Source organism: Chelonoidis abingdonii, chromosome 8, assembly GCF_003597395.2.
Source record: "Chelonoidis abingdonii isolate Lonesome George chromosome 8, CheloAbing_2.0, whole genome shotgun sequence".
Classification (NCBI taxonomy): Eukaryota; Metazoa; Chordata; order Testudines; family Testudinidae; genus Chelonoidis; species Chelonoidis abingdonii.
In genome coordinates, this window is record NC_133776.1 from 2,900,957 (window position 1) to 2,927,854 (window position 26,898).

Sequence of the window (26,898 nt, forward strand, 5' to 3'; positions counted from 1 at the left end):
GGGCCAGACCAGAAGCATTCGATCATAATGAAGAAGGCTGAAAGCTCTTGTTGTGAGTTTACCTGTGTAAGCTAGTTCTTGGCAATGCTATAGCACTATGTATTGGAGTATTGCCTGGCATTTTCTGGGAGTAGGACCCAGGAGTCCAAATTCTGGGGCTTGTTTACATGGGAATGTTGAATTGGTTTAACTGGTTTAACCTAAAGGGTGAAATTAAATCAGTCTCGTTAAACTGGTGCAAATACCTGTGTGGACGTTATTGTTCCAGTATAAGAAGTCAATAGGGAACAGGGGTTTGCACTGGTGTCATTAAATTGGCTTTAGAAACATATCTGTGGTAAACCAGGTGCCTGCTAAGAATCCCCAGGACCAGCCAAGCCTGAACCTCAGGATTTCAGGCCGCAGCTGTAAATATCGTTCCCTTTGCTGACGTCTGAGCCAGAAAGGAGCCCACACTACGGCCGATGCTGGCCCCATCTGGGTCTATAGAGGGGAGCATGAATGGGGTAGCAGCAAGGGCTGTGATTTATTAGTGGGACAAAGGAGTGGCTTCTCCAAGGGCTGCTGGTGTCCGACTGTAAGGATCTTTTATGACCGTGTCTCATTTTATGTCCTGTTGGAAAGATGGGATCAACAACAGCATCAGGCTGGGACATAAGCTTAGGAGCAACTGGAGAAGGAAAGGTGTCTTCCGTTGAATCGTTTGAATAACTTTGTGCTGCAGCTGGTTGTTCCTAGATAGCATCCTCTGTGCCGTACCCTCCATGAAGCCAGAGAGGCGTCCCACACCGAGGTAGTTGGAAGTTAGTATTAATATATTGGAGAGGCAGGATCCAGGGTACGTTAATCAGGAGAGTAGAAGAGAGCCAAAAATTCATTAGTGGGGGAGGGATGCAGCTTCACTAATTGGAGGAGATGAGAGTCTAAAATTAATGGTTAGGGGGCACCTCGAATTTGTTAATCATAGATTCACAGATGTTTAGGCCAGAAGGCAAGGGACCATTCTGATCATCTGCATAACACCAGCCAGGGAAACTCACTCATGATTTCTGTATCCAGCCCAGAACTTGGGGTTGAGCTTGAGCTGGTCTGTTAGACAGAAATCCACTCTTAATTTAAAGACATTCTATCATGGAGAATCTATCACAGCCTTTAAGTTGTTGCAGTGGTTAACTACCCCACAGTTCTCTAGCTTCAACTTCCAGCCAGTGGATCTTGTTCTGCCTTTGACCATGGGACTAAAGAGCCCTCTGCTATTGAAAATCTTCTAGACCCTTATCCAGTCATCTCTTATCCTTCTCTTGGATAAACTAAAATGACTGAACTTGCCAAGTTTCTTCCAGTAAAGCAGGTTTTGTCATAGCTCCGATCATTCTTGTAGCTCTGTTTGGAATCCTTCCCAATGTTTGAACATCCTTTTTGAAGGCTGGACAGCAGAACTGGACACGGTGTCCCAGCAATGGTCTTGGCGATTCTGTATGCAGAAGTAATACCACCTCCCCAATTCTCAATATTCTCTACCTCTTACATCAAACGGTTGCATTTGCCCTCTTAGCCACAGCACTGCACTGAGTGGAGCTACTGTTCAATTGGTTGTCGAGTATTATCTCTACCTCCTTTGCAGAGTCACCGCTTTCCCAAACACCATCTCCACTCCTGAAGTATGGCTACTTTCCTTGCTACTCCATGTCTGACCCTACATCTGGCTGGATGAAAATAAATCTTATTTGCATGCACCCAACTTGCCAAGTGAAATAGACCTCACTGCATAACTGTCCTGTCCCCACCTTTATTTACTACTCCACCTGTCTTTGTATCCTTGGCAAATTTGATAAGCAAGGATTTTATATTTGCTTCCAGGTCATTGGCGAAGATATGTGGTTGCGTTATCTGCACAGTAGTAAGTGTGTGTGTGTAATTAGTGCCTGGTGTAAAAGGGAGGGGGCAGAACTGGTTTTATTAGGGGAGAGTAGAGTTGATTTATTGCTGGGGAAGTGAAGATGTGGGAATTTAAATTAGTGTGGCTAGGAGAGGCCTTGGGGATGTGGCAACATAGGTACTTGCAGGTTTAGTCCTCAGGCCAGCAGATGCTGAGGAAATCTCCCTATGTTAGGAGACCTCAGCTGTGTTAGAAGACTCCATCTTTCCTGCTGTACAGTTTAGTGGTTAGCAGATCTCTGCCGCATGGGGAGAAGCAACTGAGTTGTTTAAATAGATACAATCTGGATGCATTTAACTTCAGAGCGCTCCTGTGGGTGGTATTAACATCCCCACAGCTCCTATTCTGCAGAGCTTGATTGCGGCAGCTGAACAATTCTTACTCAGACATGTTACCCCTCCCTGTCAGCTCCCCGAATTAAAAGGGGCTCCTGTTGTGAGAGGGAACGACAGGCTCTGTCCTTGAAGCACTGTCCTTCCCACCCGGCAAGGCTCAGGATGTCACTGGCTGAGCCAGGTGTGCCTAAGCTCAGTGTGAGTGCAGAGGCTGCATTAAGAGATAAGGGCAGAGGCTGGGATTGGGGAGCTTTCGTGGGCTGCTTGAGCAGTGTGCAGAGATTGATGCGCAAGACTCAGGACCACAAGGGATTTATTTTTTGGCTTTGATAGCAGCATTTTTCTAACTCCTACTGCTGCTGTGGTAGGTATGGGAGGGAGATCCAGCCCCGTTGCACTCACTAGCTTGTTGCCAGTAGCCAAATCCTTCCAGTGAAACAGAAGCCCTTGGAAGACTGTGATGGGTTTTTTTCCCTCCTCCTCTTGCCTCTCTGTCATCCTCCATCACACAGTCCCCCTCCGCTGAGATCTAATCAGGAAGGTTCCATTTGACTTTCAGCAAAGTCAGCTCACTGCCGGCTCAACGTGGAAAGGCTTCACCTGACGCCGCTGGGCACGATTTCGGTCAGTATCAGCGCTTGTGCTCGTAGAGAAGCCGCTTGACTGTGAGACTGGGGTGCAGGAGGCAGTGCTTCTGCTCCTTAAACCCTGGGCTGGCCTCTCTCCGCACCCTCTCAGCCCTCCTGAGGCACAGGCTGTGTAGGCCTAGCGGCTTCAGAATTCCAGGGGGTTGCAGGAAGGTGGGGGGTCCCCCCAGGAATTTGGTGTTATTTAGCACTGCTCACCCTGCAGGCAGGTGGGATTTTAAGGCCAGACAGCCCTGATGGGTCACAAAGCACGTTACAGGCTCTGGGCCCAGTTCTGACTCCTAGAGAGCAGAACCAGTGTGCTACCCCTGGGTCTACGTAGCAAGTGCCTCCTGGAGATTTAGGCCCGACAAACACTCTCATTAAAACAACAGCCAAGCCACACAGTTCCCATGGCTTGATGGTTAGCAGGCCCTCAAACCTCCCTCTCTCCTCTTCGATCTCAGGGCAGCGCCGTGTTCCCTTCCTGCCCCTGCAGTGGAAGGGAAGTGGGCGCAGGTGTCTGCTCTGGGATCTCAGGGCCATGAGAGGCTCGAGCGCCAGGCAGGGCGAGCTCGCGTGTGGCTGCTTCCATGTCAGCGGGGCTGCTGCATGCCACGTCCCCAATCACAGGAACAAGGGCCTCTGCCAGCCCCACTGTGTCACAGGGGGAGGGAACTCCCCAGCCATAGGAGTAAGGGATGCTCTGAGGAGAGCCCTGCCTCGCACACCTCTCCCAGGCAGAACAGGTACGTTACACGAGGCTGCGTCTCAATCATACCATGCAGAGCTGCAGTGATAAAAAAAAAAACCCTAACCTCAACCAAACTCCACATCCCCAAATGAGCGGGGGCGGGGGATTACCCTCCCCCAGGCTGTTGCAGCACCGCTTTCTCCCTGCCCTGTCTTGGCAACAGCAGTGCCCCACGGGGCCCTTGCTGAACGCACGTCTCCGTGTCCATCTATGCTGTGATAAGAAATCCGCAGCACCCAGTCTGGGAGCCCTGCTCAGCTGATGCAGGCTCGCGGGGCTCAGGCTGCAGGGCTAAAAATGCCATGTAGATATTCAGACTCGGGTTGCACCCCAGGTTCTCAGACCTTTCCCCCTCAGGGGCACCTAATTCAGCATAAGGACAGTGGACCCCTTCTCCTGCTCCCCTGCCAAAGGCAATTGCAGTGTGATTGACGGGCAGGGCTGCTGTTAACTTTAGGGCTCTGGATTTATGGAGGGCTTGTAGCCTGGTTTGCAAACAATCCCGAGGTTTTGATTTGTCATGCAGAGGTTGCACTGGCATGTTTCTTCTTTCTAGCTGGACGGGCAGAGCCGGAGGGGCAATCCTGCTGTCCTCATGCATCTGCAGTATTGTAGTCCCATTGCAACCCCTGGGCGACTCATGTAGTCGGGCAGGTGTGGAATCAGGTCACTAGACGCCTCAGTCTCACTTACGCCGCCCTGATTGTGGCAGCTCCATGTTGGGCCCTGATCTTTAAAATGCTTGGGGATTGTCTAAGCCCTCGGCAGTGGCAAAGGTTGGTATGCAGATCAGTCCCGGTTCATCCTGGCTACCTCATGTGGGTAGGGAAACTAAGGCAGAGAGAGGCTGCAGTTTGCTCAAGGCCACCAAAGGAGTCTGGGGTGAGAACCCAGGGCCTTCCTGCCTCGCCATCGCTTGCCAGCACCTTGTGTGTATGCGGAGCGCAGGGGAACCTGAGATGCCAGTGCATTGGGGCCGAGGGAGAGACTGAATTCCAGTCCCACCATTGCTCACACCGCATCAGCCCCACTGGTACTGTACCACTAGGAGCCTAGAAGAGCAGGCCACTGTCTGCCCACACTATGCCAATCAGTATTGTCGGGCTGGGAGAGGTTGAGCCCTACAAATATTGCCCCTCTGGTAAAGTAAGATTGTAAAAAAATCCTGTTTTGAAGAACTTCGTTCCTGGCCCCTTTTAATGGGCGCCTCCATAACACATGGAAAAATAAATAACACGGCACCACGGTATGGCCACACACATCTGAATTTCCTCAAAGGAAAATGCATCTTGACACTTTCATCTCCAGGCCCCCGTGATTGCCTTTCAGTGAGGTGAAGCTTCCTCCCGCCCTTTCTTGATGGAGATGAAAATTCACAGGAGAGAAATAAAAGCTTCTATGGTCAGGTAGAAAAATCCATTTTTAAAAAGAACCTATTGTTCCTGTGAATCCCAGTCCCCTTTCCTGCTTTCTTTGGTTGGGCTGTCGATGTGCTGCTCCCCTCCTGGTTCCATACTGCATTCCACACAACTCTTTACATGCTGTTTGCTTGATGTCGCTGGCAAATTCACTCCTGCATTGAATCCTCTCTAGGCTAGAGTTGTTTTTAAAGACATTGGGCAGGCTAATGAATACTCTAGCGATGAGTTGCAAATGTTGTTTTAATTGAATCTTTGAAACCAAAAGAGGGAGGAGGGGTCTATTAAAGAAATTGTTTTAATATGGCAATTGGCAATCAGATAATGCAGTCTCTTCTACATTTATTAAAAAGGCCTAGTCAGCCGTGAGAGAAAAGAGCAGAAAACAAGCCGGGATTTCCTACTCTGGTGCTGTTTTAGGGCCTATTACATCTCTCAAAACAAAAAAAAATTCCTAAGTGGCTCTGAGAGTTCTTGCTAGCCATCCAAACCCTGCATTGTAAACAAAATTAGCCCAAACAGAAAAGAAGTGAGATACTCTAGGTCCTTTTCTTGAAGGATACCAGGGCATGTTTTTAAAAGAATCCACCCATGTGGAGAAAAGGGGGATCATCAAAGCGACGTGAATTTTAACGATTCTAGACAAGCAAAGGGAAGCTACCTTACAAAGAGAGACATTAATAAAACATGGGTATGGGCTTGATTCTGCTTAATAAGCAGAGCTGACAATGCACACCCTGTAGATGTAATTTACATAGAGTGGAAATTAGATACAATTCTAAAGGTGGTGGTAAATGTAAATTTGAAACTCAACAGTACATCCTTACTGGAATTGCTACTCTGCTATCAAAGGGTGAGTTAGACTATAGGACAGAGCTGGAAGTTGTCTTTTTTCTCAGAACTATTGACGTATGATTATTTGTTTTTAAAGTGGCATTACATTTTGAATATCTTAATTGTGGTGCGTTTGTTTTCAGTGGCTGTGCAGGGACATGTAGCTCAGGATATGTGCATAGTAAAACGGTGATAGATGTCCAATGCCTGAATCTGCAGAATATAGTTTATGATTTTGGAAGCCTGTATGAAGAACAAGCTGGATATTCGGTTAGCAATCCCAAAGGCAATATTATTGCACTTCGTTAAGGAGAGATGCCAGTAACCTCACTGATGACCTACTTAGATCGTCCTGTTTAGGAGGTAAGGGAATGCAGTTCTGGATCTCCTCTCTGCCCCAAACCACAAAGCCCTGCAATTCAGGCAGGACTTAATTGTTAACCTTGGCACGGAGGAAGCGAGAGCTTATTCATGTCGTGAACAAAACCTTTAAAATGCTAATACTGAGCCCAGTCCTGCAAACGCTTACCCTGGGTGAGCACTTCGTGCATTGTCCACTGACCGCAGTGGGAGTAGTCCACTGGTAAGTCCTGTAGGCCTGATGCTCGTTGTAGTGGTGGGGAATCAGAACTGAGGCTTGGTAATGTGTGCAGGATTGAGCCCGTGGTTTCCAAATACGAATTCAAAACAGGCTGTCTCATTACAGAGGGCACTGAAAGAACCCTTCAGCGTGGTCTGAAACCCTTTCTCTGCCTCAGTTGGAATCCACGTGCTTCTGTTCCTAATTGTTTAAAGCCCTTATCACATGTACATGGGAAGCCTTCCAGACTGAGGGAAAAATAAGTGTGTGTGTTTAAGGGAAAGTGATCCGATTGGGCCAGGCACTCAGTGACTCTGCTCAAACTGGACCAGGTTTGCTTCTCGTTGCAGACAATGGGAAGACTCCTATTTAGCAGGATGGGATGGTGAAAGTCATGGCTCACTCCCCTCAGAAAGGAGAAGCTGGTACTCCAGAGGAGGAAGGTGTTTACAGCCAGCGGAAGGTCTTTGCCCAGTTTGAGGCTGAGAGAAGAGTTCTCCCCCCATATGGGGTTTGGCGCCAAAAATCTCCCACTGATTCAGGGTAGCTGCCCAATCCTACCCCTCTTGCTGACCAGAATGGCTCTGCAGTATTGGGGTGGCTTCTGACTGACTTTCCCCCAATCTGTGCAAGTCATTATTATTATCTATAGGGCTGCATGGTGCTTTATAGGATATGTAAGGGGGCACCCTTGCTCCCAGGACTTTGCAGTCTGGAGATGTGACCTGAGAGGTAGAGACTATCCACAGTTTCCACTGCCCGCCCTTGATCGGTTTCCAGGCATAGGCTCTAAGAGCTGCAAGGTGGAAGGCAGCAGATGGTGGTGACACTACACAGTTTTACAAGTTCTCTTCTTATTTCACAGACTGCACAGGCAATTAGATCTTGGATAAATGCTTCTTGCTTGTGGTGCCTGTCTTTCTAGAGGCACTGCCAATGGCCTGTGCAAGTCTGGGACCTGTAGGATTATCTCCGATTAGGATCATTCTTGGTCCAGAGCTGCTGCACGCAGGAAGTTAACTGCACATGCAAAAACTGGATGTCAAAACAGGACAAGTAATTCTGTCATTTCAAAAGTCAGGGCTAAAGCACCCTGCATTCTGTTCAGAGAGACTTGCAAGCTCTAGGCTGGGCTCTGTGGGGGACAGGAGAAATCTTTCTTGGGAAGGTATCAGGTGGGTTCCTCTGAAGATGCAGCTTCGGTACCTGCTCGCAAAGAGTTTTTTTTTTATGCTGGGTCTGTGCCGTGCGCTGCAACATTGTGCGATGCCAAGTGAAATCATGCTGAAGAGGTGCTAGGGCTCGGAGCTGCCAGGGGCCCAGTCTTGGCACATATCAGACACTGGCTCCAGCCCCTCCGCGGCTCGGGGCTCCAGCGCCCGGCACACGGCGCTAGGTCAATGTAAAGTAACAGGAGCGCCCCGGGCACTAGTTCCCCTCTGCCCCCAGGAAACAGCTGGGGGTGCTGAGTCGAGCCACCCCCGGGTCCCGGGGAGAAGCAGAGTAATCCTGCCGAGCCCCGTCCGCCCTGGGGGGCCCGGGGCCGCTGCCGGGCTGCAGTTCCCTGGCTCTGCCGGGCGCTTTCTCATCCGAACCGCGAGCACGTAGGATTGCGTAGAGCCGGAGAGGCGAGGAAGGAGGCTGCGAGTGTCCCAGCGCCGGGAAGCGGCCGGCCCCCGGAGAGCCCAGCCAGGCGGGGGCTCGCCCCAACCCTCCCGGAGCGGGCAGCGCCGCCGCGGGTCCCGGCCTCGCAGCTCAGCTCATGCATGGCAGGAGAGGTGCCGGCGGGCGGCGGGCGCAGCCCCGCCACCCGCGCTAGGCGGGCAGCGGAGCGCCCGAGCCCGGGCCGCCGCTCAGCGCGTCCGGGGGAGTTAGCGGCGGGAGGGGTCTCTGCTTCGCCCACCCCCCGAGAGGGGATGGGGACCGGCCGGCGGTGAGGCGGGGCAGCCCCGGGGCCGCCCGCAGTCGGAGCCTGCCGTAGCCGGCGGATCCTTAGAGCAACGGAGTGAGCAGGCGACACCCCAGCGGCTGGGCACCGGGGCTCGCCCGGCCCGGGACCTGCTGCCGGAGGAGGCGGCCCGGAGCGCAGCCGGGGAGGGGGGTTTTCTCCCCTTCCCTCCGTGCATTGCACCGAGCGGCGCGGGGCGGAGACATGCCCGGGCTGTGCCCGTGACAGGGGCCCGGGCGGGTCCCCGCGGGCCGGGGGAGCGGAGCGCAGCGCGACCGGGACCTGGGCGTGCGGCTCCGCGCCTGCCCTGAGAGGAGCCTGCAGCGGGGATTTGTTCCGACCACGCAGCCCGGCCAGCTCGGGCCGTTTCCCGCCCAGTCCCGTTGTGCAAAGCTCGCCGGGGGCTCGGCTCCGCCGCGGATGGACTGACGCGCCTGGCCGGTCCCCAGCAGCTACAGCCCGGCCCGCGGCAGCGGGGGAATCCGCACCCTGCCGCGCTCCGGCTTCCCGAGGGACCCGCTGCCCCAGCCTGGCTCAGCCCGCGGGACTTGCTTTTCCGGAGACCTGCCCGCGACCTCCCGCCCCGGCTCCGCGGTACTCGCCGCCCGGGGACTCGCTGCCAGCCCCCCGCGGGGCTCGATGGGGGGTGGCTGCGGCGGCCGAGGGGGACGCAGGGTTGGGCGCGGGCTAGCCCGGGCCTCCTGCCCCTGACCGGCTGAGGAGCTCTGGGGTGCAGAGTGGAGAAGCCCCCCAGCCCCGCCCCGGATTCCGCCCCCCCGGGGGCCCCTCACCCCGGCCTCCAGCCCCCGCGGACGCTCCAGCGCTGGCCGGGCCGATGAGCGGCCATGGCCGCGGCTATCGCCAGCTCGCTGATCCGGCAGAAGCGGCAGGCCCGGGAGTCCAACAGCGAGCGGGTGACCACGTCCAAGCGCCGCTCCAGCCCCAGCAAGGACGGGCGCTCCCTGTGCGAGAGACACGTGCTGGGCGTCTTCAGCAAAGTGCGCTTCTGCAGCGGCAGGAAACGGCCGGTTCGCCGGAGACAAGGTGAGTGACCCCGGCCCAGCGGCGGGGGCTGGCCCGGGCAGCGCTTCCAGCTCCTCCTCTGCAGCCTCTCTCCCTCCGCGCCGGTCCCCTGCCCTGCCCCAGGAAACCCCGGCTGGCTCTGTAGCAAACTTCAGACCCCGGGGCAAAATCCCTCCTGGTCCCTTTCCCTGGGGTGAATGGGGCTCAGCACCTGCTCCCCGACCTCTTCCACCCCAGGGGGTTCTGGATCCTCCCCACCCAGGTGTTGAAGGCCAGCCCCCACATTTCAGAGCTTGCCTGCTCCAGAGTTGGGACAGGTTAATTGTCAGCAATAGCAGCAGCAGCCTGGAGACCACTTCTTCCTCCAAGCCAGTGCCCTAGTTAGGGAAAGGCTTTAGCATTAAAAATGAGCTTTCCCATCCATGGGAAAATTCTCCCCCTGGAGCAGCCAGATTGAAAGGAGAGACACTTTGCACTCCGGACCCACAGCTTTGATTTCTTCCCTCTGACTCTGGTTCAGCTGCTGGTTCGCACTTAACTATTCCCGGAGTCCTCGCAGGGTTTGTATTATAGATCTGCATTGGCCTGTGGCCAATAACCGCTATGTAGCAATCTGGAAACAGTGGTGAAATTGAGCCCTTTAGATACCCAGCAATTCAGTCTCTTGTACTTTAACCTAGTGTTGTGTTTCCCCCTTGACCGTAGATACCTACTGGCTTTGTAACAGTGTGTTTTTGTTTCCTCCCTCCTGACAAGGAACTCTATAAATCCAGGGCAATTAAAATTGTGGCTACTTGATAAGCAGATCCAGGAGGTGCTACCTCTCAAGTGGAGCTGCTTTGTGAATCCCACTAGCATGTGATTAGTTTAGAGACCGTCCAGATGGCAGCTGCACTAACAAATGTGGAATACTCAGATCACAAGGGGTGAGAGAAGGTCTGTCCTGTGGGCCTGCAGTGTCCCTGTACCCCATGTCTGTGCCATGTGGACTGGAAGCAGGTGCGATGCACTAGAAAACTTCTGAGTTTTCAGTACACGTTGCCTGCATTTCCAAAAGTGAAGACCCTCAAGTGTAGTTCAGTTTCTGCAGGGCCCTCAGCTCCCATTGATAGTTGTGGGAACTCTGTGCCTTGCAGGATTGGGCCCTAAAAGGTTTATCTCTAGACAACAATTATTTTGTCTCTCCTTTTCCCATGTACATTATGTAGATCGTTACAATCCACCATGCTTGCTCACCACGGTACAGGCCATACACCCATCAGCCACAGGTTAGAAAACACTGAGTCTTGGTTAGCATAGCTCTTTGGGACATCAGTAAACTTCTGCTGATCTCGTTAATCCTCACAGATTCGTTGTTCACTGACAGATTCCTTGTTCCTTTTTTGCCCAACTAAAGTCAGACAGACAGACCTAGCTAGGACCTTGGGTGTAGCTGTTGCCTGCGTGGGCAGCGCATTGAGGAATTCAGTCCATAATCTAGTGAGGACTGGAAAGGAATGGGGGGAGAGCCTACCGAGGAGGAAGGCTGGGCATTATTATTGTCCACAAAGAAGAAAAAATGAATCAGTTGAATCATGATGGTCGACAGCAACTCACATGCCATGGGGCTGAGACTATATTTAGCTGGTGGACTGGTTCTGCACCTGAAACACCCAGATAGAAGCCGGGTTCTGTTACTGTCTTTGGAAGAAGTTGCTTAGGAGGGAATAGAGCTGAAATAGAGCGCGGCCCCATGGGTTGCTAGAACAAAGCAGAGATAAAAGGAACAGAATAGCAATGGTCTGTGTGCATCACCATGACACGGGCCCAACTCGTTGTTCTCATTCATGAGTTGTAGGAGCGCTAGCCATGCCCAGCACGCCAGCGTGCTAGGTCACAGCACCAAGATAGTCCCCCAAAGCTCAGTCTTTTTCCTTAGGGAATGACTCTTGGTAGGGGTGGAATATAAATTGGGAATCTGTTCCCAGCAGCTCCTGCAGCCACAAGCAAACTCCCCCTCCCCCACATCAGAGAGGCCAAGAACTGACCACCATGACAACTGACCAGGTGTGTAGCCTCCAAAGACAGCCCCTTCTGATTAAGGTGAAGGAATGTTATCATACAGTATCACCAAGTTTACACGGTCAGGTGTGTGTGTGGGGGGGGATCAATCTAAGATACGCAAGTTCAGCCATGAGAATAGCGTAGCTGAAGTCGACATATCTTAGATCGAATTAAAATGACTTACTTTGTGTCCTTGCGGCGCGCTGCAGCTCCCCTGTTGACTTTGCTTCCACCTCTCACTGAGCTGGAGTTTAGCAGTCGATGGGAGAGCGATCAGGGATTGATTTATCGCTTCTACACTACACGCGATAACTCGATCTCCGATAGATCAATCGCTACACGCCGATCCGGCGGGTAGTATAGACGTACCCTCAGGAAGCCTGCACTGCTCCTAATCCTGCATCCATTGAGCCCTTTAGATACCCAGCAATTCAGTCTCTTGTAGCTTAACCTGGTGGTGTGTTTCCTGCAAGGTTCCAAGCACCTCCTTAAAGTGCTGAGTGGCCCCAAATTCCATGGACTTCAGTGCTGGTTGAAGGTGCTAAGTAGCTTGCAGGACCAGTCCCACAGAAAACAATGAAGCTTTTATCTTTGATTTAAGTGGGGGAAGGAAGGGAGCCTGAATAAAAATAGAGCAATACAGTGTAGAAGGCTGTCAATCATTTGCCTTTCACTTGCACTACATTCAGTGTGCAGATTTGAAGAAGCAGGCGATGTTAAACACCCTTTAACAGTCTATTTTCATTCACATTATTCCAGATTTTGTAAAAAGATGGTTCTTCATATTGCACATTATGTTCCTGGACTCGGGGGTGCATGTGCCAGAACTGTGTCCACTAAGTTGGCTGCTAATGAGAGTACCTGGTTTAGGAGTTTATTAATGCTGGAAGGAGTTATTCATTGCAGAGTTTCTCTTGTGCATGGATGAAGATATGCAAATAAATGAAAACGGGTTTAAAAGGAAAGTGCACAAATGGTGTGTGAGCTATGAACCCCCATGATTACATTTCCTTACTGATTTGCTGGCTTAGCAGCGTATAAGTTACTAAAGCAGTGTCAGGAAACACTCACTTTCAATGAGGTTAAAAATCTTTGGTGGAAATGGTACGTTGCTAGCGAAATTACAGCTACTTTCTTAGCCAGGCCTTTGCTTTACTGCTCTACTGAATAAGGGCAAAATGTGTAGCATTTACACAATGTCTTTCAACGATAGTGAGTGCTCGATACACTTTACAAGGCGGAGATGATCCTCCCCATTTTGTAGATGGGGACACTGAGGCACAGAGCTGCTGGATGATTTGTCCAAGAGCACAGAAAGACCTAATTTTGTGAATCTCATCCCAGTGATCTCCTCTCTGGGCCACCCAGCTATCTGTGTGCTGTGACACTGAAATTGAGAGGGGTTTGGAATGGGTCACGTTCAAAGGATGCTCTAACAGAAAAAGTAACCTCAATGGTGACTATATTTCCTTTGTTTTGAACAGTATTTTCAAAGAGTTGGTGCATCTTCAGCCTCGAAGGCATGAAAGTTTGTAACACCCAGCACAAGCAGTAGCTATAAATAGATGAGGTAGTAAATGTATGTGTGTAAACAGCATTCTGCAGTGCAGAGCACTTTGTGCCATAATCTGCACCCTGTGCCAAGTGGGCTTGTAATGCCAGCACTTGTGTGAAGGGAGATTCCAATCAGATGGCACGTTATGCTCACTTCGCACCAGGTGTGAATGGCGACCCAAGGCCCCAGGCAGTGGAGAATTGGGCCCATACAGTGACAGTCTGTAGCCAAAGATATCAGTGGATAACGAGAAGAATAAAGAGGGAGTGCAGAAAAAATTCCATTCTGTTGATCCTAGTGAAATAGGCCTTAAGTTGTAGAACCGGCACTTGTTTGGTCTGGCTTTTCAGTGGGCAATGACAACTCTCCGTGCAGGCTTTATGGTCTATGTTGTGTGTGTGCACACACAGGCTCTTAGGGTGTGAGAACAGAGAGGGCTATGTTGAGCTGCAAACTTGGAGACAAAAGCTTATTCCTGGTGTCTGGAGTTAGTACAACCCTTCAGCAGCAATTGTACAAATGTCCTACAACATTTCCCTAAGAGGTCCTCCTCCCCGTTCCAACCTCTGGCTGTTTCCTCCAGCATGCAAAGCCACTTCTCTGTGTTAGGCATCACAGAGAGGACACCTGCAAAAAGAGAACAAATATATCGTATAAAACAATGCAAGGTGCACCTAGGAAAGCTTAAACCTTCTGATTTTGTTTCTAGGGTGGGGAACTAAACTGGAAAGATAATTTAAGGGAAACGACTGTAGAGGGTGTTTTTGCAGCATGAGTTCGAGAGAACATGCAGAAGAAAAAGAGAAACCCAAAGCTTAACGCAGAGGACTAGACAAAGCAGCTTTTCTGGGATCTCTATGACATTGACAAGCAGTTGCATCAATTAGCATCCCCTTCACATGCGAGGTAGGGCACCCCATTACTCACTTCCCCTCTTTATCTTTTTTCTACTTCAGTCCTACCCTGAGAGAGAGCCCTGGGCCAGAGGGCACATGCAGCCAGTGGCCCTGACCTCACCCCGAGTCCTTCCTAGGGACCTTCGATGGCACTGGGCTCTGCAGTATATAAGCATTTGCCACGTCTCCTCCTGTGGACTCTCCGTGGCCTGCCTCTAGTGCAGCAGAACCAGCGAGCTGTATCAGGTGTTCTGGGGGCCTTGCACACTGGCAGGAAATGGAAGAGCCGTCAGGCAGCACATCCGTGGAAGTCGATGAGAATGTTGCCCAAGTGCAGACCACTGGATGGAACCCATAGCACCCATTATATCCTGAAACTGCATGGCCATATCAGACTATTTTCAGCGTCCTCCCTACTCTCTTTGGCCTCACTGTTCATGAGCTTCCTGCTCCAAAGGCTTAGCTCATGGTGCTCTCGCCAGTCGCCTTCGCCTGGCAAAGACAAACCAAATGTTGCTTTTACTTCTTAATGTGTACCTTGTTGTCATTCAGGCAGGGAATGTTCGGCTGTTAAAGCTCTCAAGGTTTTTTGTAAAGTGAAGGAAATGGTTCATTTGTAGGGACACCAGCTGCGTTGGTGGACATTGTAAGGGGATGCGGGAATAGCTGCCACCAGGGCAGGCGATCCTGTACCTTTCACCAGTTGCCACCTTCACCTAGAAATGTTTTAAAAACACTATACCACCCAAAAAGCCAAAGGAAGGAGCAGTAGCCCCTTCTGTGCTTTGGGTCATTCTCTGCAGCCACAGGAAATGAACTGGTTCCTCTTCCCAGGCCCTGCCACCCTGCCCTCTGCAGTGCCAGCCTCTCGATCCATCTGGGGGCTCTGCCCCCAGGGGTTAGTGCACAGGGCATCACCAAGGAGCAGTGCTAGGGACACGGAGCTCTGTCAGAAACACCTCCTGGCTGCAGTGACTCTGCGTCATGGCTTCCCAATCTGCCGCTGATCTCGCCACGGCTTGCAGGGCTGCCTTTCCTTGCCAGCTGCCCCTGTGTGCCAGCACGTTTCTTTAGGAAAGCTGCCTGTCTGTCTGTCTGCCCCCTCTGGAATCTGCTATTCCCCACACATTGCACCAGCTTTGCCCTGTTCCCCCTAGGGACTGTGGTTGGCTTGCAAGGGGAGTACAGGACTTACTAGGGAAGCAGCATGATCCAGTGAATGGGGCATGGAGATGGGCAACTCCGAGACCCAGGGGTGTTCCTGGTTCTTCCATGAGCTTGCTGGGTTAAGTCTGCTTTGGTCAAGTCACTTCTGCTCTCAGTTCCCACCTCTGTAAATTGGGTGGATGGGTGACCAGTTAGCTTAACTTCTGTATCGGAAAGATTATGGAGCAAATAATTAAGCAATCAATTTGCAAACATCTAGAAGATAATAAAGTGATAAGAAACAGTCATCACGGATTTGTCAAGAACAAATCTTATCAAACCCAACCTGATAGCTTTCTTTGCTAGGGTACCAAGACTTGTGGATAGGGGGAAAGCGAAAGTAGTGGTATATCTCGACTTTAGTAAGGCTTTTGATACTGTCTCACATGACCTTCTCTTAAACAAACTAGGGAAATGCAACCTAGATGGAGCTACTACAAGGTGGGAGTATAACTGGTTGGAAAACCGTTCCCAGAGAGTAGTTATCAGTGGTTCACAATCATGTTGAAAGGGCATAACGAGAGGGATCCCGCAGGGATCGGGTCTGGGTCTGGTTCTGTTCAATACCTTCATCAATGATTTAGATAATGGCATGCCGGGCACACTTATAAAGTTTGCAGATGATACTAAGCTGGGAAGGGTTGCAAGTGATCTGGAGGACAGGATTAAAAATCAAAAATATACTGACAAAACTGGAGAAATGGTCTGAGTAAATAGGATTAAATTCAATAAAGAACAAATGCAAAGTACTCCAGTTAGGAAGGAACAATCAGTTGCACACATACACAATGGGAAATGACTGCCTAGGGAGGAGCCCTGCGGAAAGGGATCTGGGGGTCATAGTGGGTCACAAGCTAAATATGAGTCAACAGTGCAACACTGTTATAAAAAAAGCAAACATCATTCTGGGATGTATTAGCAGGAATGTTGTAAGCAAGACACTAGAAGTAATTCTTCCGCTCTATTCTGCGCTGATTAGGCCTCAACTGGAGTATTGTGTCCAGTTCTGGGCGTCACATTTCAGGAAGGGTGTGGGCAAATTGAAGAAAGTCCAGAGAAGAGCAACAAAAATGATTCCAGGTCTAGAAAACATGACCTATGAGGGAAGATTGAAAAAAATTGGGTTTGTTTAGTCTGGAGAAGAGAAGACTGAGAGGGGACATGATAACAGTTTTCAAGTACATAAAAGGTTGTTACAAGGAGGAGGGAGAAATTGTTCTTCTTAACCGCTGAGGATCAGACAAGAAACAATGGGCTTACACTGCCGCAAGGGTGGTTTAGGTTGGACACTAGGAAAAATTTGCTAATTGACAGGGTGATAAAGCACTGGAATAAATTGCCCAGGGAGGTTGTGGAATCTCCATCATTGGAGATTTTTAAGAGCAGGTTGGACAAACACCTGTCAGGGATGGTCTAGATAATACTTAGTCCTGCCGCGAGTGCAGGGGACTGGATTAGAGACCTCTCGAGGTCCCTCCAGTCCTACGATTCTATGATGTGGATTCTTAGCCACCTTTGAGATCCTTGAGTGAAAAGGCCACACAAGCACTAAGTATCCACACTGCTACTTCTGTTAAAGGAGTTCTCTTTAGCGCAGATGGTACAGGCCAAATAATAATGGGAAGGGATCTAGTCCCAGCTCCTAGGGGTGGGGTGGGATCTGACTGTCTTTTGTCTGCGCACCACATGGGTTTGCTGCACCTGGAGATCTATCTCCTGGGTCCGGTCAGGATTTGCGCTTGGATGGAATATCGTGTGGGCGCTGCAGGAAATGCAGCTGGTGATTTAGAGGAGCTAGTTCTGCTGAGTCTGTACTGAATCGACTCTCCACCCACACAGTTAGAGAACTCTGTGAGGTGGAATTTGAGATGAGTTTTAAAGTCACAGTCTGGATTGTTTGTGGGCAGTAAAGACCTAGTGCTTGGAAGCGTGGAAGCCCGGGCAAAGATATATCATTATAACACTGCTGCCTACCCAAAGTAGACCCACGGGTAGTTTCAGTGGGATGTGTCTCATTCTCTACTTCCTGTCCTGGGTGGCTGGTAGCACTGCTGTGCTCTGTTAAACAGCCGCTGTATTTTACCCTAGAGGTGACTGCCTGTGAGTGGCTGGTGAAATATACAGAAAGATGCAATATCAACGCATGCTAACACCCTCTCCCCATTTCCCAGTGGACAGCTGAAACCTAGAGGGTGCAAACGGTGGTCATGGTAACTAGAAAAAGCTGTTGCCTTTCAACAGAGTCAGGCGTAAAATATGTAAGTACCTCGGTTTCAAATACAAGGGGGAAAAAGCCAGGTCCTGGGGTTAATAGAACCTGCTCATGTTAGTTCTGTTTATCTAGACTAACATACTTTGCAATGCCCTCCCTGCCCGAAGCACAAATAGCTTCTTTGCTCAGCAGTTCCCTTCCACGGCATCAGGGCTGCCATCAAAATACCTTCTCGTCACCTCCCAGAGCGCAACTCTTTGCAAAAGGTCAAATAATATGGGATTAGTGAGACCAAAACCAAGCTGCAGACCGACACTCCATTTTTTTTTTGCCCAGAAAATTGTAAAAACAGGTTGTAATTACCCAAAGGCGACAGACCTCCCTGTCGTCAAAGGATTGATCGTGGAACAAGCCCTGCCCACTGGTGCACACAGTGCTCCTGGCACTGGCAGAGCTCTTGGAGCAGGGAGAGTTGTGGGTAGGGGTGTGTGAGTTATGGAACGCTAGCTAAGCTGGGGCGGGCTCCAAGTTCCTGCTGAGAATTCTTTCCCAGGTGTCTGCCTGCTGGGTTTTGCCCATATGCTCAGGGTCTAACCGATCGCCAGATTTGGGGTCAGGAGGGAATATTCCTCCGAGTTAGATTGACAGAGACCCTGGGGGGGGGGGTCACCTTCCTCTGCAGCATGGGGACAAGTCACTTGCAGGTTTAAACTAGTGTAAATGGTGGATTCTTTGTAACTTCAAGTCTTTAAACCATGACTTGAGGGCTTCAGTGCCTCAGCCAGAGGTTAGGGGTCTATTACAGGAGTGAGTGGGTGAGGTTCCATGGCCTGCAATGGGCAGGAGGTCAGACTAGACAATCATGATCCCTTCTGGTCTTAAAGTCTAAGAGACCCAATCCTGCAGCTGAATCGGCACAGGCTGCTCCTTATACTGCAGGATCAGGGCCTTAGTCAGTGAGTCCAGTGGTTCTCATCCAGGCGTACTTGTACCCCTGAGGGTGCACAGAGCTCTTCCAGGGGCTACATCAACTCATCTAGATTTTTGCCTAGTTTTACAACAGACTCCATAAAAAGCACTAGCGAAGTCATTACAAACTAAAATTTCATACAGTGACTTGTTTATACTGCTCTGTATACTACACACTGAAATGTAAGTACAGTATTTATATTCCAACTCATTTATTTTATAATTATATGATCAACATGAGAAAGCAAGCCACTTGTCAGTAACAGTGTGCTGTGACACGTCTGTATTTTTATGTCTGATTTTGTAAGCAAGCCATTTTTAAGTGAGGTGAAACTTGGGGGTACAGACAAATCAGACTCCTGAAAGGGGTACAGTCATCTGGAAAGGTTGAGAGCCATTGAGTTAGGACACCCTATTTCAGAAATGCTATGATGAAAACAATTCTTGATCTTTTAACATTCACACCCATCGTCTGATGAGAGACGTCAGATACTTAAGAGGATTCTCTGTGGCGATGGGTAGAAGGGCTAGCAAGTCATGGTGCTATAAACACCAGTGCACTGATTGCTGTTTTATTTTGGTTTTGTTTTTTTTAAATATAGGTAACTCTGCTTTCATTTTACTTCATTTCTTTAATCCCTGAGCCCACCCTCTCCACTTCCGTCGTCTTAAAAATACAGTGATCTGTGCAAATAAATACTTTTAAAGTGTTACAGTTATTTCTTCTGAGTAAATTGTATTTATCAAATACAATAATTTGTGTTATTCTTAGGAGGGGAAATGGGTTTCAATGATAGGAAAGAATGATTTGCCCAACCCTAGCTTAAAAGTTTCCCGGATCTCAGATTTTATCAGGTTTAGTGTCCGAGTTCTGTTCCTAGGTACAGGTTTTGTTCTCGATTCAGATGGTTTTTAGCACAGGCCGGACTGATTCCACCATCCTTATCACAGATCCCCAGTCAGTGAGCTATATCTTCCCCGCTCTCTAGTGGGAGGCAGTGCGGTCCTGGGAGGAGATTAACAAATAGTCAGGGCTCTGTTCCCAGTTTGCTGCATCAGTAGGAGTTGTGGCTGCTCAGCAGCTTCTGAAAAACAGCCCCCCCATATTTCAAGCTAAGTGGTTCAACCCAGAGATAAAAGCATGATTTAAAAGATATGCTGTAACCTTTCAGTGCCTCAGTTTCCCCATTAGTAAACTAGGGATAACACTTCTTCCTCATCTTCATCAAAGTGTTTTGAGAAACACAAATGCAAAAATGCTATTGGAAGAAGACTTTTTATATCTTATTTAGTTTAGCACTTACAAAAGAAATGTGGAACCTAAGTTTTGCCCTCTATTTCCTTCCAATACATTTAGGTTCCTAAGGGTGGCAGGGAATCATGGGGAGATATGAATGATGGTTGTGGTTCCGAGTGCATCACTTGTCACTTACCTCATGAATTACTGGAGGCATTCCATGTTTTCTGACGGACTCCGCTCGGTTCTCTTCTGTATTATTTTTCGTGTTGTTGTAGCCATGTTGGTCCCTAGATATTCGAGAGACAAGGTGGGCAAGGTGAGTTCTGTTGGTGGAAGGTAGACGTTTACAAGATAGTACCTCCCCAGCTTGTGTCTCTCATGTTATTCTCCAGCTGTTTTGTGTTTTAATGATTTCATTTCGCCACAGCAGAAGGCTGATGTGGCCAGTTCAGCGGAGTTGGGTTTTGTTTGTTTGCGTGTGTACCGGTGGCTTCTGCAGTATTGCAGTCTTGCAGAACTGCTGAGGGAAGTGGAGAGACTTCGAGTCTGGAAGCAGCACAACTCCCAGCATGGCAAGGTCGGGAGTGGCTTTGATTATCTGTCATTGCTGTGTGCGCTCTGGAATCCTCAAGGTGGCCAACAGTGGAAGTGAGAGGTGAGAGGGTCTGGGTGGGGGAGGCATGGCTTGAATCCCTCCCAACATGGAGCTCAGAAGGGTTGTGAAGTCACTGAGCTCCCAGGGGGAGTCAACCTGCCACCCAGCTCTTCAAGACATGGGTGTACCCAGGCTGCGTTAGGGCAGCAAAGCTGTTACCTCGCGACGTGTGTGGGGTCAGTGGCTGCAAGTGGCGGGGTGGGGAGAGGACAGAGCCCTAGCTCCTCCCTCAACCAGCCAGGCGCAAGGGAAGCCACACCCTGAAATTTCACCACCAGAGCAAGAGGGTTCAGGTGAAGGAATCCTGACAGCCTTAGTCATAATTCCTTCCCGGCTCTCTTCCTACGCTAGCACAGCTATGGGCCATCCCTTAGCCTGGTCTGAGCCCATGGCTTGGTCTGGCCCTGGAGTGAGCTCTTTGGCACAGGGCCTGCCTTCTTGCTAGACATGTGTACAGCACCTGACACGGCAGGGTCCAGATCCCAGTGCAGGGGCTCTGTAGGCGCTGCTGTAAGATGAACAGATTGATTTTGCCACTCTCGTTTCATCCTTGCTTTACACTCCGTGGGATGGGGTCTCAGTGCTGTGGTGGGGAGGGCCGGAGAAGTCCAGAGACGGAGAGTGTAAACCCACTGAAGTTGCAGTTGGGATGAATGTGGCCTGGTGAACAGCCCCTGAAAGCAGCTTTGTTCTTGTTCAGTTCGTGGGGTCCCACACCTACCTGCGGGAAGTATGGTCTGGGGGGTGGCCCTATCCCTAAGACCTACGCCATCGTTTGTTTCCATCTTGGTGTATGGGCATTGCGCAGTGGGTCAGGAATAGGTGCAGAGTAACTCTGGAAAGAAAGAGTGTTTGTAGAGCACGCAGCCACCTGTTCCCCACATTTATACGGTTGTGCTACCTACTCATGTCAGAAGCCAAGGCATTGCCTCTGCGAGGAAGTTAATGTTCTGATAGCCTGAGAAGATTCTGCTGGAATTTCTCCTGGCTCTTTCATTCACCTCTCCCAGAAGTCAGGTCTGATTTTGACTCTCTTTGCTGCGAAGAGGGTACATGCATTCTAAGCTGACCCGGCCCTGCTGGCTCATGCATGTGTCCTGGCTGCTGTCAGTGAGTATCAGGCTTGGTTTCTGCCCCGGGGATGATGCACACTCGTGTGGGTGGAGCAGCCTGCGCTTTAGAGTGCAGTGAAAAGTTTTAGTGCTGATGAAACGTGCCAGAGACTTGAGCCGTATTCAGAGGGTGGCCAAACTGAAATCAGCCCTGTCACGCCGAAGTAACTGACTGCAGAGTTAGGCCCTCGGTCTGCCTCTTATCCTGCCAAAAGGCAGCGTAAACTCCCCCCCATTGCCCCAGGGCTTTCCCCTTGATCTGCCTTGAGGGGGACCGGGTGCTCAGTCTGAATGCTCATGCATTCCTCAGCCTCGGTGCTGAGCCCTCCCGGGGGGATGGAAGGAGTTAATGTCAGTGTCATGTTTTGGGTGCAGCCCAGACCAGTCAGGGGCTGTGTCACCGCTTGTCCTGTAACCTTTAAAATGCTCTGCTGTTGCTGCTCCTGTGCGGATGCTCCCAGCCAGTGTCCAAGCCTGCATTGCGTGTCTATGTTCAGCAGCCCTGGTTCAGCAGTTCTGACCCCAGCAGCCTGCTTGTTAGATCACAGCCACACTCTGGGCTCCACCAGCCTCGGTTACCACTGGCCAAGTGACCCCAACACACCCCCAGGTCTGAACTTCCCCCAGATTTTCTGCCTGAACTGTCCTGCCCTCAGAGGAGTAAAAAGGTCCCTTGCTCCTTTAAAGAGACAAAAGCCCAGCAACATGTTGCTTTAACTGGCATTAGCAATCGCTCCAAGGCAAACACAGCACTGGGTTGATTTGTAATAAACCGAGATTATTTCATCAAAAAGCGACAGGTTTTAAGTGAGTGCAAGTACCAGGGGTAAAGACACAATGGCTACCAGCAAATAGAAGTAAAGTGCCCTTCCTAGTGGCTAACACATAACTCATCCAGCTACCACCTTGGTGCTAGGTAGATTTTTTACCAATCTTTTCCTTTCCAGCCATGGCTGACTTTCTCTCCGTCAGGACCTTGCACTTTTTAAGGACATAATTCCAGCACATATCCTTAACTCTGTCTGCACCCCATACATACATTCCAAGAGCATATTAACGCTCAGTTCCCAGAAACTTCAACCCCCCTGGTTGAAAGACCCATCTTTCTCAGTTCGCAAAAGCTCTGTCCCCTTGGGTGTGTCCAGTGATGGATGCCAAGATGGCTGCTTCTCTCGCCGAATCATCCCAAACTCACTGTTTTGTCGCCAGGCTCACACTGTTCTTCCCTGCCTGTGGACTTCCCATCCCCCATATGCAAATGGGGCTTCCATTGTGTTTGGTCAGACCTTGCTTAATTTCACTGGAGACGGTAGATAGCTGCCTTCTCTCCAGTGTGGGAGGAAACCCATTTCTCTCTTTGGTTGGTCACTGACTTTAAAGCATAATATCAATGAGTAGCCATAATTTCTCCTATAGTGTAAATTCTTACTTTATAAAATGGTAGTAATCTACAGTATGTTATTAACTTTCAAAAAAGACCTTACCTGATGCCTTACCTGATACCTTACCTACTTTTATAATAGTCACATTGTATACAATCAATTGAGTCAGTTGCTGATCATTTGTGGTTCAGACCCCTGCAAGAGGTTATCTCCCTTACTCGCTAGGTTGATGGCTTTTGTGTAAATGTACCTTCATTGGCGCTGCCTGGCGACCCAGCTAGTCAGACAAAACAAATACACATTCCTTTGTCTAAGATAGACTGGGCTTATGCATTGCTTGCCAAACATTTCTAAAGAATGTAATTCCAGCAGATAGCCATACCTCTTTGTATGTACCCCGTACTAATGAGCTGTTAGCTTGCCAGTGATAGCATATGCGACACCATTTAGATACAGATCAGGACAACAGTGTGTGTGAGGTGCAGTGAGTGTGTCAGGCCTGACAACCACTGCTGACATAGAGGAGTGACCCACCAGTGTATCACGGTTAGTTAGCAGGCTGGCTTGATTACATGGACATCTGTCCTCTAGGAACTGACCTGAGCCATTGGGCCTGCTTCTCCCCTGCCTTGCACCTTATGTGCAAAGTGGGTGAGACTTGGGCCCAGTTATAGGGTGGAGGCTGGGGAGAGGAGCCCTCCCCTAGTCTGCAGAGCGGCTGCTCCCCAATGGCTGATGTATTCCAGAGGATTCACAAAGCCATGGATTCCCTGGCCCCACCCATCCTTCAGCGCGTCCCAGCAGCACCCCTTTCTGTCCCATGCGTGCTGCCGCACAGCTATCCCCGCAGAGCTGAGCTCCTCATTGCACAGGGGCTGCACGTGGACTGTGGAGCAAACCTCCAGAAAGGCACAACCCCCCCACTTCCTGGGGAGCCTCTGCTGCTGCTGGAGATAAACCTACCCTGAAGGGAATAGAAGAAGACGGGCAGCATAGCACAAAGTCTCGTGTGTCCTATCCCCTGTATGGCAGTGCAGGAAGACTGCTGCTCTGTGGGCCAAGGAGTGTTAATATTTTTCTTAATAGGCATCAGCATGGAATATAAAAGTTCCCTGGGATGTTCTTTGCCCTGTAAGGTATGCATGTGCTCGAGTGACTTCCTGCCAGTAATGGAATGAGTTTGCCAGGAGACGTCCTTTTGGTGCACCGAGCCCACAGCCCTCCTGTGTCAGGGAAAGCGTGCTGCGGCTTTCTGAAGCGTGTCCCATTGCTCAGTAAAGCAGAGGCTGGTCCTGCGAACTCAGGCTGTTGTTTTGTTTAATTATTATGGAGGCACCCGTCTGTAGTAGGGTTGGGTTGAGATTTGCAGCCAAAGTGGGTAAATGCATGTGTACAGTGGAGCCCTATTATACTGGAGTCATTTTCTTCTAGGAATAAATGCTCTGTAATTGGAGGGTGACAGTAGCCCTGCTATTGCTAAGTATCAGCAGGGGAGCCGTGTTAGTGTGGATCTGTAAAAAGTGACAGAGTCCTGTGGCATCTTACAGACTAACTGCATGGCCTTGTGTCTGATGCAGTGGGGATTCCCCCCCGAAAGCTCATGCTCCAATACGTCTGTTAGTCTATAAGGTGCCACAGGACTCTTTGTTGCTGCCATTGCTGGGAGCTCTCATGAGCTGGGCCTTTAATTGGACAGAGAAAGGAGAGTTTCACGGCAGCTGAGTTCAGCGGTCTGATGTCTAACGTTACACTCCTCGAGAGTCTGTTTTGCTCACTTACAGCTCTCTGTCCTTCCCACACACACCGGTGATAAATTACAAAGCTATCGCATATCCAGGGGGCATGTAATGACTTTGGAGGCAGGTTTATGGGTCAGTTTAAGACCACTGCAGTATTAGGGAGTGCCTGTTTGTGTCCATACACCATCATCACAGGGGTCCTCGTTTTCTCTGCTCACCTGATTAGACAGGGCCAGGTGCCCCCTTGCTCTCCCACCTGCCTGCCAGCTGTGCACCTGCCAACTTGCACCACGTCCATGCTGCCACTCTTTGCAGGGGCTGGATGTGCGTGGGAGGCGTGTGCTTGTGAAAGCTGTTGCAGCACCAGTGTTAGAACTGCTGGAGGCCACTCTCAAGAGATGGTACCTGCAATGCAGGGGGCATGTGTGCTGCAGATGTACTTGGACACGTGTTCCCCTCACCCTCCCGGTACACGCTATATACTGACAGGTCAAGTCACCACAGGCCACCTGCTGCAGTGTCCTTCCAGGTAGGGGGCCCCTTTCTTAAGGATTGCTTCTACTCAGAACAGTTTTGTTTTCCTCTCCTCGCTCCCACCGGGAGGGTTCTCCACCATCACTGACTGCAGTGGGGGTTGAGAGCACTCAGCGCCTTGCAGCATCAACCCCTTGCAGGGAGAAGGATTTGATACCTTGACCTCACAGTGAATGTGTTGTGAGGTGCAACGTCTCTGCCTGGTGTCAAGGAAGCTGCAACCTGATTCTCTGCATATTGTGCGGTCATTTTTGAGTTGGCAGCACCTCACATGAGTGCGAACGGCTACACAAGGTGCAGGGCCACGGACTCCTGCACTAGTGCAGTACCTGGTTCCGCTGTAGAAGTCCCCAGTTTTTGTGGTTCAGTAAAGCTTGCCGGTAAGTTGCGCTGTGGCTCCAGTGATGCTGATATATTGATTGAAACCAACCACTTACCACACCGTTAATCTCGACTCACTGCTGAACCCAGCAGTTCCTGGAGTGGGAGAGAACAATTATCCTCTCTCTGTTCCCATCTCTCCCAGGGTTCAGTGCTGACGCTTGTCACCATAGCAATCTGCATTGGGTGCACAGACGGATTTTCTTGATATGCTAATATAAACGCTCGCTAACACTTTCGTTTGACACTAGCTTTTTCCTGGTACGTGGCTGTTGTTTAGTTTTAACAAGTGTTCTGGAATCATCACTTTTTAGGAGAGGGGAGGGTAAAAATGATTTCTGTGATGGCACTTTAAAGTTGCAGTTAATATAAGTAAATTAGAAGCCGTTTATGCTCTGACTTGAATGGTAGTTTTGGTGTGTTAAGGAGCTGGGAGCTGCCTGGGTGAGTCATAAATCAACTGCCCCTTCTGACAGCTGCAGCCTGAATGGAGGAAAATGAGAATAATGGAATGTGTAAGTTCCAGGTTAAAATGTTTAATTGCCATAAACAATTATTTAAAAAATGTTTTGGTGAGTTGTGCTCCCGAGATGTAGTACAGGTCTTGGAGTGTTTGCCGTCACATCCTCTGCAGAACTGTTTCATGGACACAAAGGATATTCAGCATCCTCTCAGTGCCGATAAGCAGTGGAAATGCTCCCCTTTGCTAGATGAATGTTCTTTGCTGAGCAGCGGGTTTCAGGAAAGGCCAGTTTGAAATCCTGCATTTGGAATCTCTGATAATGTTGCTACATTTTCCCCTCCACTGAGTTCATACACAGACTTTCAGCCAGAGCACTTTTGCTCTTGGTTCTTCGCTATTTTTCTAGACCAGAACTCACTCTCCTATGAGAGCACACACACTCTCTCCCTCCTGTCTAACACTCTGCACTTCGCCCTACACAATGGCTGGCTGTCCATGGAGGCAGCAGAGTCCTTAGGTATTTAAAGTTTTTAGTCACAGAAAACAAAGGCTTAATAGTTTCAGTTCAAGACGCAACACGTACAGAGTGCGCTATCCAGGTGGTGTATTGAGGACACTGTTGGAATTGCAAGATATCACTTTAAGAGTGTGTATGTGGGTGGGGGAGGTGCTTGGGGGGAGGGAAACCAGCTTAAAGTAAGGTAAGGTGAGTCGAGCCTCTGCTTTTAGAGAGCAGCCTACTTTGTCTCTTTTCTGTTTTCTGGTCTTGGGTATTGTTGCTCTGAATTCTAAGGAGTAAGTAGTGTTATGCTGCAACCTTCCAGCAGAAATATTTATATGTTCTATCTACTTTCTCAGAGTGTGTGCGCTATGAGCATAAATGCTCAGGACAGAGATCACTTCACCCACCACTGAAATGCAGACGCCTTCGGGACAGAATTTAGCAGCAGTTCTACACCAGCCAGATGAGCCAGAGGGGTTACATAGTGATGTCAGCATCACGTATGAATCACCAAGACTCTTTGGGACCAATGGTTCAAATCCCAGAAAGGGC

The 26,898-nt window shown here is 50.0% G+C and overlaps 1 protein-coding gene across 3 annotated transcripts in view; it reads left to right on the plus strand.

The window, feature by feature from the left end:
- Positions 1-26,898, plus strand: part of FGF12 (fibroblast growth factor 12) — a 315,529-nt gene that overhangs the window by 193,561 nt on the left and 95,070 nt on the right. Inside the window, exon 1 of one of the 3 annotated variants that reach the window (XM_032777341.2) lies at positions 9,196-9,478. The exons of the other annotated variants lie outside the window; for them this stretch is intronic. Within the exon in view, the coding sequence (XP_032633232.1) occupies positions 9,280-9,478 (199 nt within the window). The 5' untranslated portion in view covers positions 9,196-9,279. Of the gene's footprint in view, positions 1-9,195; positions 9,479-26,898 lie in introns of those variants that run through there. 3 annotated transcript variants of the gene reach the window in all.